Raw genomic sequence first — 13,701 nt, forward strand, 5'->3', positions numbered from 1 at the left:
GAGGCTCCCAGGCGGTGCGATGCAGTTGCCCTGACAGTGACATTTGTTTGAGGTACCGAGGAGCTCTTAACGGGCAGAAGGACACAGCATTTAGATGAGCAGATCCTTTACCGTTAATGAAAATGCACTTTGGCTTCACTCAACTTGTGTTCAAGGAGCAAATTTTGTCCCATTCTCTGTGGACCATTCACTGAGCAAAGGTAAAAACCTGAAAGGCACAGATGTCCAACTTCAACCTGGAGAAGGGACTCACGATGTCACTGACTGCATCAGCTCTATGTTCATGTATTATTTTACTTAGCAAAAGGCACAAAGGATAATTACCACCTGTCATGTCTTGGGTGCAACATTCCAGAAGCTTATCTGTAAACCTTTAGCTTAGGGAGACAAACTCCAGCTTACTCCTGTCAATTTTACTACCAAACATCCTTTCAAGATAATCATGCTTTCCTTACCAAATTTATATCATTATAAACTAATTAAAAATTTCTGTCATCCAATCTTATTTTTATATGTCATTATGGGAAAAAAAAGAGTGTGAATCTCTAAGAATTATACTTGAAAATAATGGGCAGCCTTTAAAAGGTTTTTAAATTACATATGCCAAGCATACATGTTTAGAATAAAATGCTTTAGGAAAATAAAGATGTTTACACAAAAATTGAAAACAGGCCCAAGATATGAAAAACATAAGCTGCATGTGCATGTATCCATGTGTGTACCCAGTCCCTAACTATCCAGTGTATACTACTATCTCCCCTCATAGGAGAAATGGAGAGCAAATTTTACCGTACTTTTTTTTTAAACAAAGACTCCCAATCAATGAAGAAGGCATTCATGCAAATCTCTGCCCGGATCAAAAAAAAAAAAAAAAGCAAGGACTTGGAGACTATGCCCAGATTTACAGGATAAAGAAAAATAAAAGGGAAATATTAAGTAATCATTTAACACCACAGTACTAACATATTTATTCTCATTATTTTCTCTCATCCAGGTTAGAGCCAGAGAAAATGAGATTGTTTATAACAACGGGGATTAATCCAGTACGAGGAAGAGTCACTTTGGGTGACAAAAGGCAGTACTAGGAAGCAGGTGCTAGGTCAGCCTGCCCATTTCCCAGGGTAGAAGGAGCCTGGCTGCGCTTCCCAACAGTGTCCCCGGCCACACGCTGCCCTGTGCTCTGCGTAAGGTGGGCTGCTCCCCCGCTGACACAACCCTGTCTGCTATCACAGATCTTCACTGCGAGGAAATTGGTGTGTTTAAATTAAAGAGCACAGTGAATGCACAAATAAATAAAAGCATATGGGCATAAACTTCCTATAAGAGAGACAGAAAAGGACAAGTGCATTCTGAGCAAGTTGGAAGAGATTTCATCTTTCACATTATGCAAATGAATTTTGCTAGTGATATTTTCTATTTTTGTAAGGATGATCCTCATTACTACTTTTACTATGTGAACTACAAAATTGTGTATCTGCTTTAGCAGGAACATATACATAATTACTCTGTGCAGATATTTTCAAAAGTGTCAAAATATGAATTAAAACACCAGCACTTTTCTTTAAGGCTTCTTATATGGTTCCAAAACATGTTGTTTACAGAATGAAGCTTTGGTAAAACGGATGGGAACGTTTTTATGAAGCAATCTCTAAAATATCATTTATTTATTTTATTTAAAGCAAGCTTCAGCTCCGGTTATGTTACACAGGAATTCTTCCGATGACAATGAAACCAAAGCAACTTCACTGCCCTCCATGTTCTGAGAAAAGGTTCTCCCTCTCTGTGGCTGAGACGATCTAGAGTTCTTCCAACACAAGCTTCACCCCTGAATGAGGTGAGCAGTTCAGCATTGCTCATGTACCTCCCAGCCCTTTTGTTCAACGACTGCTGGTACAAACTCTCTTTTTGTTAAGAAAACCTGAGCAGGTGACTGTGTTGGAGACGGAGTGCAATTGCCACCACGCTGTGCTCATTTGCTGCATTTCTGGCCATGTCAGCAGAAAACTCACTAATTTTCCTTTCCTCTGGAAGGTAGACCGATCTATCACGTTCCCATAGGTACAAACACATGGAACTACCAAGGCTGAAGATATAGGATACTAATTAGAGATTATCAATGTTTTTATCTGACCACATCAAAATTTTTGCACTAAAATAGCACAATCTACAGACAACTTATTCCTTAGTTTGCTGCAATATAACCTAGCCTCAAAATTTTGTCTATATGGAACCTTCATCGGAAAGAAACATAACTATAATAAATGAAAACATGCAATTCTTTTTCCTAGGCTCCAACAAATTCCTCAGCTCTGATGGTTAAACTTTCTTCCCAACAATCCCCTTGCCTGTCTTACTAACCAGGCTTGTTTCCCAGCCTCCCAACTTTGCAAATGCAGGGAGACACTGCTGGTTTCCCTCTGTGGCCTGTGCAAACGGCAGAGAGGGATTCAACCACCCAGAATCTGACTTCGGCAGGTTCAGACTTGCCCTATCATGAGATTATAGAGTCCAGTCCTTTCACTTCAAAAATGAGAAAATTCAGGTTTTGCGCAGTGAAGTGATGGGACTTACTATTCCCAGGGCTGGGACCAGAACACAGGTCTCCTGACTTGGGGCCAGGTTCTTTCCGCCATTCCCTGTGGGAATGATGAGACCACACAGTCCAACAAATAAGACATTCTGCATAACAAAAAGTATATTCTTTGCTTTTGTTAGTGTTTTTGTTTTTACCTCTGAAGAGATTATCCAAGTCAATATCTTCTTTTCCTTTGATTTTCAAACACTTTGCCTGCTGTACAAGTCTGGGCAAAGAACAGAAATAAAATCTAGATTCATTATCCTGTGAGGTAGGAATAAATCATGACAGCAGCACAAATTTAAATAGAAACCACAGGGCAAACAGCAGTGAACTGGCAGGTACTGATTTTGCTGCACAGAGCTTTACTAGAATTTGTCTTCAGTTTAAGATTTAGAAAATACACTTTTGTTCAGAAACTTGGACTCTGAAACCTGAAACTTAAAAGTCTTTTTTCCCCTCATTCTATTATAGTAAAAACTTTCTAAAACTCTGGAGAACAATCCCTTCAGATTCGGAGGAGGAGCTCTCAGGGATGGGGGGCGAGGGTGTGGGGGTGGGCAATAATCGCTACTGATGACCTTAGCGCTTATTATATTAATCAGAAGGTTATAGACATTGTGCTCAAACAACTGCATAAAGTAATTTAGTTACATTGCTGAGTGTCAGAAAATTAATTAACTTTAAAATGCTGCAGTATGTAGTAAAGACTAATTTTGTAACTCTCACTGTGGAACTTTATTAAAACTTGAGGCTTATATTTTATAATGAGTATGGAAGTTTCTAAAATAAAAATTTGCCAGGGTTGCTAATTAGCTAGTAATTAATTTTTGGTAGACAGAACTTATGAGATAATTAATTTATTTGTATATATTTATGATGTTAATGAAATTATAATAGCTTGTTTGCACACGTGTTTTCTTATTGCATTTGGACGGCAACTTTCTCATTTTATATTCACTGACAAGTCTTTGAGTTGGTCATGGAAGTACTGCTTCAATTTCTGTTTTAGATGAGGAAACTGATTCAGTTACCAAAACCCTGCATTGAAACCTAAGGGACTTGTACATAATTCGAGGTAATTTCATCTATGTGTATTTATAAGTTTATACATGTATGTCATGGTAGAAACATACTCTATTTATCAGTTAGATGTCTCTTAATCATGAACACTTTTCAATCAAAAAGGTAAGAAACTGAAAAAGAACTTCTACTGAAATCCCATCTTTGGACCCTACCGTAGGTCCTCCATGGCTAATGTGGCGCATACTAAGTGCAGGAAGTTAATCACCTGTGCTGCAATGGAGAGACAAGTGCAGAAAAACAGGATTCCTGCCCAGGACCCAGCCTCTAGGTTTGTGACCCAGAGTGGATATTTCAACACTAGGAGACTTAGCTTCCAATCTGTGAAATGGAGATAGTACTGGCCTCTCTGGGTTGTTCTGAGCAATTAGTGGAACAATGTATTAAAAACCAGTATAGAAACCCTTATGCATCATGGACATGCATAAAAATGTGTAGAATATTCCCATTAATTCAATATGTATAATTTTCATTATATTCAACATGTATATATCATTAGGATTTATTTACATTCTTGTAGGAAAGAATATAAACCACAGAAAGAGGGCTTAAGCTCGACAGCGAGTATCAGGTGGGGGGAGCAGGTCCCCATGGGATGCCAGCAGCACAACACACGTCCTTGAGTGACTACGCAGCCATTTTGCAAAGAATAATTTGGGAAAAAAAAAAAAAAAAAAAAAAGAACAACAATTTTAGCTCTGCTTACATGTTTTCTGGTAAATCTTGGAGTATTTTACCCCCAATTTGACAAATTTTATGAAACTTTGAGTTGATTTTCAAACCATCTTAAAACATCCTTCTGCAATATATGCTAATGAAGATCTTGGTTCTGTCTTACAAAATTAGAAAAATAGAAGCTAGTCTGCCCTACATAATTTTGATGGAGATTTTTAAAAGCAATTTAAAAATAAATCAAATAAATTTATTGAGTGCTTTTTTTTTTTTTAAATGCCAGGTACTGCAATTAATCAGGGGTATATTTCCGTCCAGTCTTGCTTTCAAATGATTACGTCACAGGGAGATAGGCCAAGCCAAATCCTGTGAGCAGTTCAGATGCAGTTACTGTTCCTGAGAACTCCAGGGAGGCAGGTGCTTTCTAAGGACTCCCAGCTTCTTCATGTCACTTAACCTCATTTCATTTCCACAAGAACTCTAGGAGGGAGGGATAGTTGCTTTATAAATAGAGCAACTGAGGCTCAGAGATGTTGAATGACCTGGGGCACACAGTGAGTCGGTGGTGGAGCCGGCACACAAACTCAAGTCTGTGGACTGCAAATCCAGGTTCCTTCTACTCTGCACATCATCTTCCAACAACGTAGGGATTACTGATCATTTGTGGAAGGCATGGAAAAGGAGAAGTCACAGGCAGAGCAAAAGAAGGGGACAGTCAGTAATGGTCTGGGAGGCTGGAGGGAGCACGTGGCTTGGCACTGGGCCAGGCAGGGCACCCTGCAGAGGATGTGGCCGGGGTGGATCCGGAGAGAATGGGGTGGGGGTGACTGATGGGTTTCTAAAGGTCTGGAGAATTAGGGTGGTAGAAAAGAGGAACCGGATAGGACAAGCAAAACAAAAAAGTAAAATGGGAGGGGAGAAGTGTTTTGAGAACCTGAATGATTAATATTCTGTTTGTGTTTTTGCTAAAAAGGTCTAAATCTCCATCTAAATCTCTAGGTATGTATTACTATTTCCTCAATAACTTTTCTTGAAGCCTGGCCCATTCCTTTTATAGTCATCATAGCTCCAGGCACTCTAAACAATCTTCGTAATCTTTTATTAATAGCATTGCTGTTCCTGTAGCAAGTGTCAAGATACCTATCTGTTTATAGCTGATTTATTCCATCAACGAGCGTGCATGACTTAGAGGTGCCCTGTCACTGTCACCCAACAGTCTCTGCTTTCCATTTTCAACTTGCCTTTTCCTTAGGATTTTGCCACTTCCAGTTGAAAGAAGGAGCTGCATGTTCTCAGACCCTCTTTCTTGGCTTCTCCTCTTTTTAACAAGGCAACAGTAGGGGCTACCATTTTTGTGTTCGTTAAGTGCTAGGCCCTGAACCAGATGGGGGAAGTACTAATCTTATATTTATGTGTTCAGAAAGACAGAGAGGTTAAGGAGCCTGCCCAAAGTCACACAGTAAGGAGAACTAGAATTTGAATTTAACTTGGGTTAGTCTAACTGTATCTAGACACCTTCTAGAACAAGAGTTGACGAACCATGGCCCACAAGTCAAATCCTGCCCATTGCTTGTTTTTATAAATGAAGTTTTACTACAACACAGCCAGGCTCATTCGTCTGCTCACTGTCTACGGCTGCTTTCACTACCATGGCCGAGTTGAGTAGTTGTAGCAGACCCCGTATAGCTGGCCAAACCTAAAATATTTACCATCAGGCTCTTTAAAAAAAAGTTTGCTGACCCCTGTTCTAGAAATAAAAGAAAAGGCTCATAAACTCAAAAATACACATATCATGTGTGATTGTCTAATATTGCTATCCTTTCCCAAAATTGCCTTAATAAATGTGTTGGGCTGTGATTCTTCTTTATTTTTTGGCAAATTCTCCAAACCCAATCACCATTTTTTTTTTTTGAGATTTTCCTGTCTGCAGGTGTGGCATTCAGCCAAGATTGTTTCTGCCACCAAAAGACTCGTGACCTACCGGGGGGTGCAGACATGTGCACTGCCGTGTCCGCAGGGAGAGAAACAAGGAAAGGGCTGCAGCAGAGGGACAGTGCCGTGGGATCACACAGTGCACAAGGTGGAAGGGGACAGGAAAAGCTTTCATGAGAAGATGGTTTAACTCAGCTTCAAAGCAGGTTTTATCACTGGAAACGCAGAGAGGGCCCTGCAGGCCGAGGTCACAGTGCTGCGGGGGGCAGAGTGGGGGGGTGAGGGGAGGAGCATCAGCGCTGGGGTGTGGAGTGTGAGGAGGTGAGAGGCGATACGGGCACAAACTGTAAGGCCCGCAGAGACTTCCCATGTTTCCATGTATGTGTGTAAGTTTGCATATGTGCATTTATTTATTTAGAGTTAAGCATAAAGGACCAAGGACCTGTATGTAAGATAATTTCAATCTAAAGGATTCATACAGGATGTTTAGTTTGTAAATAAAAAGTAATTAAACCTTTAAAATATGGCAATAAAAAGCATCAGTAAATATTAATATGCATATTAAAATGTTTACTGTGGCATTATTTATAAGAGGAAAAATACTGGAAACCACCAGTCAATAAGAGACTGGGTTGAATGAGTTAAGTTATGCCCACACTACAGAATATGAGATAGTTTTCAAAAATAATGCACTGGATCCATTGATACAGCAATTTATCCATGACATATTGTTAGATAAAAGAAAACATGTTGCAGATTAACAAAAAATTTAATTTTTTTTTAAAAAGAGGGAATGTACATATACATATATGTATGTATACGTGAGTATCGAAAAGATACAGAGAGAGTACACGGCAATCTGGTAACACCAGTGACCTCAGGCTGCAGCACCAGAGTTGAGCAGTGATGAATGAGAAATTATTAATTTTTTAAAATATTTACATTACTTAAATTATTATGGTGGGAATTTAATATATTTTTATGAGCTTATATATTATATATAAATGTTATTCTGTTTGATAGAAAAAGGTCTGGATATTATTAATTTTTTTTACTCATTTGTATTTTCAAATTTTCCTATAATAAACAAACATTGCTTTAGCAATGAGAAAAAAATCACATTAAATGTCCCAACTTTACTATTTACAGTGAATGAAAAAAAATATTTTAAAGCCAGATTAAGTATGTAGATGAGGAAAAAATGTCTGCTGGTGCTCAGACAGCAAAGTTTTGTTTATCTGGAGTGCAGGAACACTAATATTTCCTCCCTGCAAGCAACCGTGGACATTTTAGGACACACTGTTCTGTGGCATTTAATCACCGACAGCCTGAGCCAAGGCAGGGTTCCAGAAATCCAGAGAGTCACAATAAGTTAAAAAATGCCTTATGAGAATCAGTTCAGAAAAATATTTTTAAGAGCCTATTAAGGCCTAATAAAACCGTAAATTTGTTTAGGAAAAACAAGACTACAGTGAAGGTGCCAAAGGAACCACGTGGGTGGACGCCCGCGAGGGCTGGGTCTGTCCGGCTCATTGCAGCTCCTGTCCACACTCCTGAGCTCATCTCAACACTACACATCTCATCGTCAGTCAGCGCAGCTCCCACCCTCTTCCTGGTCTCTAGGACTTTACAACAGGCAATTGCTGAAAACACTTTGAGCATCACTATTTCCACCGTGTTACTTCCTCATGCCACCTGTCACAGTCTATGAACATTTTTCTCTTCATTTGTGATTTGCTTTCTTTTTCCTCCTCCATCTCATCTGCCTGCCAATAGGCTCCATGCAGGGATGGAAATCTTTTGCTCACCTCCATGTCCCTAGCACCTTGGTGTCACCACTTGGTGACAGCAGAAGTTCCACACGTATGTGCTGAGTGAATGATGCTGATGCCGTGAGTGTATCCATATGCCCCCTGCCAAGTCTGTAGGGCCAGGTGCCATCCTGCCTGAGTTCGAACCCTCATCCGGCCACTTGTAGCTTGGGTGGTTTTCTTATCACTAAATGAAAGTTTGATAAGAACAAGGATTTTTGTCTGTTTTGTTCACTGTTGTATCATTGGAGTTTGGAATAGTATTTTCTAAATATGTATTCAACAGATAAATGTTGAATGAATGATTGGGTGCAGTGGCTCACACTTGTAATCCTAGCACTTTTGGAGGCTGAGGCAGGAGCCCAGGAATTCAAGACCAGCCTGGGCAATATGGCAAGACCCCATGTCTAAAATAAATAATTAGCTGGATGGTGCACACCTGTAGTCCTATCTACATGGGAGACTAAAGCAGGAGGCTCACTTGAGCCCAGGAGTTCAAGGCTGCAATGAGCTATGATCATGCCCCTGCACTCCAACCTAGGTGAAGAGCGAGACCCTGTCTCAAAAAAAAAAAAAATGTTGAATGAATGAATGTTAATGTCTAATTTCAGGACCTGGCTATGAGCACGGTACTGAATTCAGCCAGATAAGTGTTTTCTGTGATTGTCATATGCCAAAACCCAATGGCATTCTCACTGAGTCTTAGTTTGGGGGCAGGAGGTGGTATGGCATAGTGAGCAGAGCAATGACCTGGGAGTCACAAACGAGGTCAAAGGGGCCACCAACAACAGTGCTAATGAGAGAACTAAATTCTTTTGCTTTGATATCCTTATTTCTACATTGAAGAAGTTAGATTAATCTCTTGAATTCTTTCCCACTGTAAAGCTCCTAGGCTATCATAGCTGGCTAGCAGTTCCTTAGAGTCCGACTGGAAGTAAGGTGGGGAGCTTCTCTGAATGGCCTTGGGGGTTCCTGTCCAGTTACACCTCCACAGGCCCAGAAAGATACTGGCTTGTTTGGTGTTTGGATCACTGCTTACTTGATTAAGGGACTTAATTTAGGTATAGCTGCTGAGTATTATCTCAGACTAAATAAACAAAGGTCTAAATTCCTATGTTTGGTGCCGAGATGTGTGGTATATACACAGCTAAAACTGGTCTAATTGCAAGACATTAAAATCAACAATTTCTATAAAAATGGAACAAAGATATGGAACTATTATTTTAATAGCCTCTACTATGTTCCAGGCCCAGTCATATATCCATACCTATATCAGTATCTCTATCTATACATCTATATACTTGTATTCAAAATCTTATATAAGCCTCACATTTACATCCATTTTATAGGTGATGAAATTGAGACTGTAAGAGGAAAACAAATGTATATAAGTGAAGCATCATCTTAGATACACTAAGGACCTATGATGTGAAGGAATAAAGAAACACTGAATGCATAATGAAAATTGGTTCTTCCCCTTTAGCAGCCTACAGTCTTTTTGAGAAAATAAGGCACACACATAAAACAAGCATTAAAAAGGTACATGCACATACACACAAAGGAGCTGCAAAGGGACAAAGGAGTGCTGGCCACGATCCCTGGCACATAGTGCTTGCTCAAAATCTATTGAATTTGTTGAGTGCCTACTAAGTGTCAGGCATTATACTAGGTGCTAAAAATACAGAGACATGCAAAACCCATTCTCTAACCTCAGGAAGCTCTTACAGGATGGAGCTGCTACAGACAACTGCAAGACAGAGGTGAGCTGTGAGGAAGTGAGAAGGCTCAGACAGGAATAAGTGAATGGGAACCAAGGCACAAGTGCAATGACACGGCATTGCAGATGACGACGGGGAGCGAGCAGGGATACTGAGTGGGCTCTACCTCCCAAAGCAGAGAATTCATGCGGGAGGAAGTGAGGGAAAAGCCTGGTGGATTAAAGGAAACCTACTTACTGATTTGGATGGCTAATGTGTGGAACTACCAACTAACAATGTTAGAATCCTGAGGATGGACCTCATAGAAGGTATTTGTGTTGCAGATAATTAGAGGAGCGGAAATAAACTAGTCGGCTCGTGGCAGCGCAATTTATTATCAGGATCATTAAGGAACTATTCCACTACATGCCCTTCTCTCTGATTACCATAATTTTCCCCAGTCATTTTTATTACCAATATAGGCCTTTGAGAAGTGCACACAATTTATAATATGGCAGGCATCAGGAAAAACAAAGTGGGCTTTCTTAGGCATTTTCTTAATAGCAATGATTGAATAGCAATGAAGGTATTTTAACAAATGGTGGTGCTATCAATTGTGTGAATTAGAATATACTGAACAATGCTTTGGGGAGGAAAAAGAAGTTATTAAAGAACACTTAAGTGGGTGGAAGATGCTTGAAAAAAATATAGTCCTCAGGCCTGGGGAAATCAGCTAATAGATAACATGGGGGGTGGGGGGAGTTGCATTTCAAAGTCATTTTCTTCATGATAAAAATGTTTTAATGACTATAATTTTATTCTCTTGTTGCAGATAGAAGTCTTTAGTATATTATAGTAAAATGTGTTCAAGTTGGAAAATTTTGTATTATATATAGTACAAATAAGAATAAACAGTTTAGGGAAAACATGGTAAGATTCTTCCCCTTCAGTAGTTCTGTTTTCACAAAATAAGAAATAGATGTATCACAAGATGACCCTGAGAATCCCAGAAGTAGAAAGTAGTCTAAATATAAACCTAGCCAGGCCTTTTCAAAGCCTTAAATTGTTATTCTTTTGCTAGTCTAATGAAGTTGAAACGTGCATGGGATTTGGAGCCAGGCAAAGGAAAAGTCAAATCCCCACTTTTCTACTGATTATCTGTGTGGCCTTGGACACTGCCTAACCTCTCTGAACCCTCAGGTGTCTACATTATAAAATCAGAATAAGAAAACTTACAACGCACAGGTTGCTTGTAAGGATGAACTAAGATTAACAAGATGATGTATATAAATTGTTTAGCACAATGCTTTGCAGCCCCAAATAAGTATGTGATATTAACAGTAGATAGATATTGTTACTGATACTTCTGGTGTTATTATTATTAGTTTACTGTGCTGCAAATACACTGTATTTAATCAGGAGACCCATGTTTGAGTCCCAGATGAGCTAGTAGTAAGGGTCTCTATTTTCTCACCTACAAACGGTAATATCATGATGACAATATTGTCTGCTTTGCCTGAATCACAAGATCATGAGGAGCTCCAAAAGTAATATATGTGCAAACTAGAAACTCTTAAACAAATTAAACGTATTTCCACCCCATCCCCAGAATATATGCCCAAATGAAAGAACTCAAGTGTAAGGCCATTTGCTTCTACTGCATGCACCATGAATATGACACTGCCCACTCTGTTAGCACAAGGAAAAAAGGAATACATACAGCTTTTCAGTAATGATGACCTACTGTGAGTCTGCTCTTCACAGTTAATATATCATGCATGTCATACTGTTATGAAGGTAAATCTTGCAAATATCTAATAGTACATATGTAATCCAACTCAAATTTAAAATGTCACCCTCTACTAAAAATAGTGAACATACACTATTTCCACTATTAAATCATGTAGTAGACTAATAACACCCTACAAATATTGATAGGAGAGCAACATCCTTTTTAAAAATAATCACAAAACTGGGATGCAGTTAAAGAGAAGACAAAATTCTTTAAATTGCTGGGCAATGTCTGATTGAATTTGGAAGAATGTCAAAGAAGAGTTAATTTTATATTCTGCACTTGAATTATACGAAGTCTGGAGATCCTAAGTTTGCTTATGTGAGAAATTACAGAAGGCGCGTCCAGAGCTCAGAGGCGGATGGATAGATTGGAGGCCAATGGAAATGGCAGCCCTAATCTTCACCAGTTTAAACCCCACCTCTCTCCTTGGACAGGAGCCAAGTAAAAAACATTTCTCCTCAACATGCAGAAGAGGAGAGATGAAATTTAACTCTTCTCCTCCACCTGTAGTTGATACCTGGCGATTTTAAGAGCAAAAATTTGGGTCGCAGGAAAGGCAGCCTCAGGAAAGCACTACAAGTAAACTGCAAGGAGAGTTAAAATATGTTTTCTTCTCTGCATAATTAGCCTATATATTATTCCTGTTGATTTCCTTGTTATCTTTTTCCCTTCACCCTGGAATTTAAGGCTATGAACAGGATGTCATGGAGATGGAGACAGACTCCAAGGGGGCACCACTGCTAATACGGTTTATCCCAACATCACTATGATGATTGGTTAGGAAAAAAGGTAGAGGAGGATTGTGGTGCGAGGATGGCTCTGGTCTTGAGATCTGAAAGCAAAAGAAGGCTTTAGGACTCAACGACGTACACGGTACGACTCCCCCAGCCCCAGCTCCTTACACGGCCCTGTGCGCACATGGAACAGGATTTGGCAAAATAACATCGTCTGTGATTTTTCTGCTCGGTTATCAACTTGCATTCTCTACTTTTTCTCTCTGTCGGTAGTAATTATGCCTATCTGGTATGCTTCAGTGCAAAGCCTCCTCAGAAATGCTAAAGCACATAATAATACATTGAAAAGGGTAAGTTCCTATGAGGAGTTCAAGATTGTGGAGGCAACGTATCTGTGCTTGCTGGAAAGAAGAGCTTAGCTAACCTTGGAGAGAATACAACAGAGTGATAATTTTTTTAAAGCAATTCAAAGATCTGTTCAGTTTCTGTGATTTTTGACATTGAAAATGAATGTCTAAAATACTTACAAGTGAGACTGGTTTTTATTTTGAAAAAAAAAAAATACAAGAGAATATAGCAAAAAGAATAAGGGCAAATGGATGTACTGGTCTCTATAGTTCTGGAATACATAAACACTGTTCCTTGGAAAATAGCTAAAAAAAAAAAAAAAGAAAGAAAAAGAAAAAAATTCTTTCTCAACCAGGAGATGGAAAGGATGTTCAAGCTCTCAACTCCTTGAAGTTGTAAACAGTGTGGGTGTGAAACAGCAGTAAAGAACAACGAGACCCTGTGAAGTTTCAACAAGAGGAGTGGGTGTATAACAAATAATAAAAATGCAAGATACAGCTACAAAAATAGAGAGGCATGCGTACCCATAGGAAATAGATCATGCAACAGAGAGAAGTATTAATCTGCAGTCGTGTGCAAAGATCAAAATCAAAATAATGAAAATTTAATAAAAAGGAAATGTCACCCAAATGCTCTAAAACAACATGGGCGCGAATAAAAAAAAAAAAAAAAATTCCATAGTCCAGGATGTAAAATCCATGTGAAAAGTATACCCTACTGGCCAAATTCTCCCAATGAACAGGTGCCCCCTTGGGAGTGAAGTCACACGCCCCTGCTGGGATTAAGATGTAAGTGGACAGAAAGCTGTTCCATGAAAACTCTGCAGCCTCAGAGAGGAGTGCGCTTCCTCATTTCACACATACTGAAAGGAAAGAGCAAGGCTCTCGGGTTTAGGAGAAGCAGCTGTCCCCTCAAAGCTTGCACAGACAGGGTCTAGGGTCTGTAAGGTCGTGAATGTGATTGCCTTCTGCCTGCAGCAGGGTCTGGGAAACACCCACTTCTCACTTCTCTGTCTGGTCTTTCTTGGCTCAGTCTCTGTCTGGTCTCCAGTCAC

At 39.5% G+C, this 13,701-nt stretch overlaps 1 protein-coding gene across 2 annotated transcripts in view; it reads right to left on the reverse strand.

The window, feature by feature from the left end:
* The window catches only part of L3MBTL4 (L3MBTL histone methyl-lysine binding protein 4), a 339,453-nt gene that overhangs the window by 106,313 nt on the left and 219,439 nt on the right, over window positions 1-13,701 (reverse strand). For both annotated transcript variants that reach the window (XM_069468253.1, XM_069468254.1), the window contains exon 15: window positions 2,731-2,801. In XM_069468253.1, the coding sequence (XP_069324354.1) occupies window positions 2,731-2,801 (71 nt within the window). The remainder of the gene's footprint in view (window positions 1-2,730; window positions 2,802-13,701) is intronic.

The sequence above is a fragment of the Eulemur rufifrons genome, chromosome 5 (genome assembly GCF_041146395.1).
Source record: "Eulemur rufifrons isolate Redbay chromosome 5, OSU_ERuf_1, whole genome shotgun sequence".
Classification (NCBI taxonomy): Eukaryota; Metazoa; Chordata; class Mammalia; order Primates; family Lemuridae; genus Eulemur; species Eulemur rufifrons.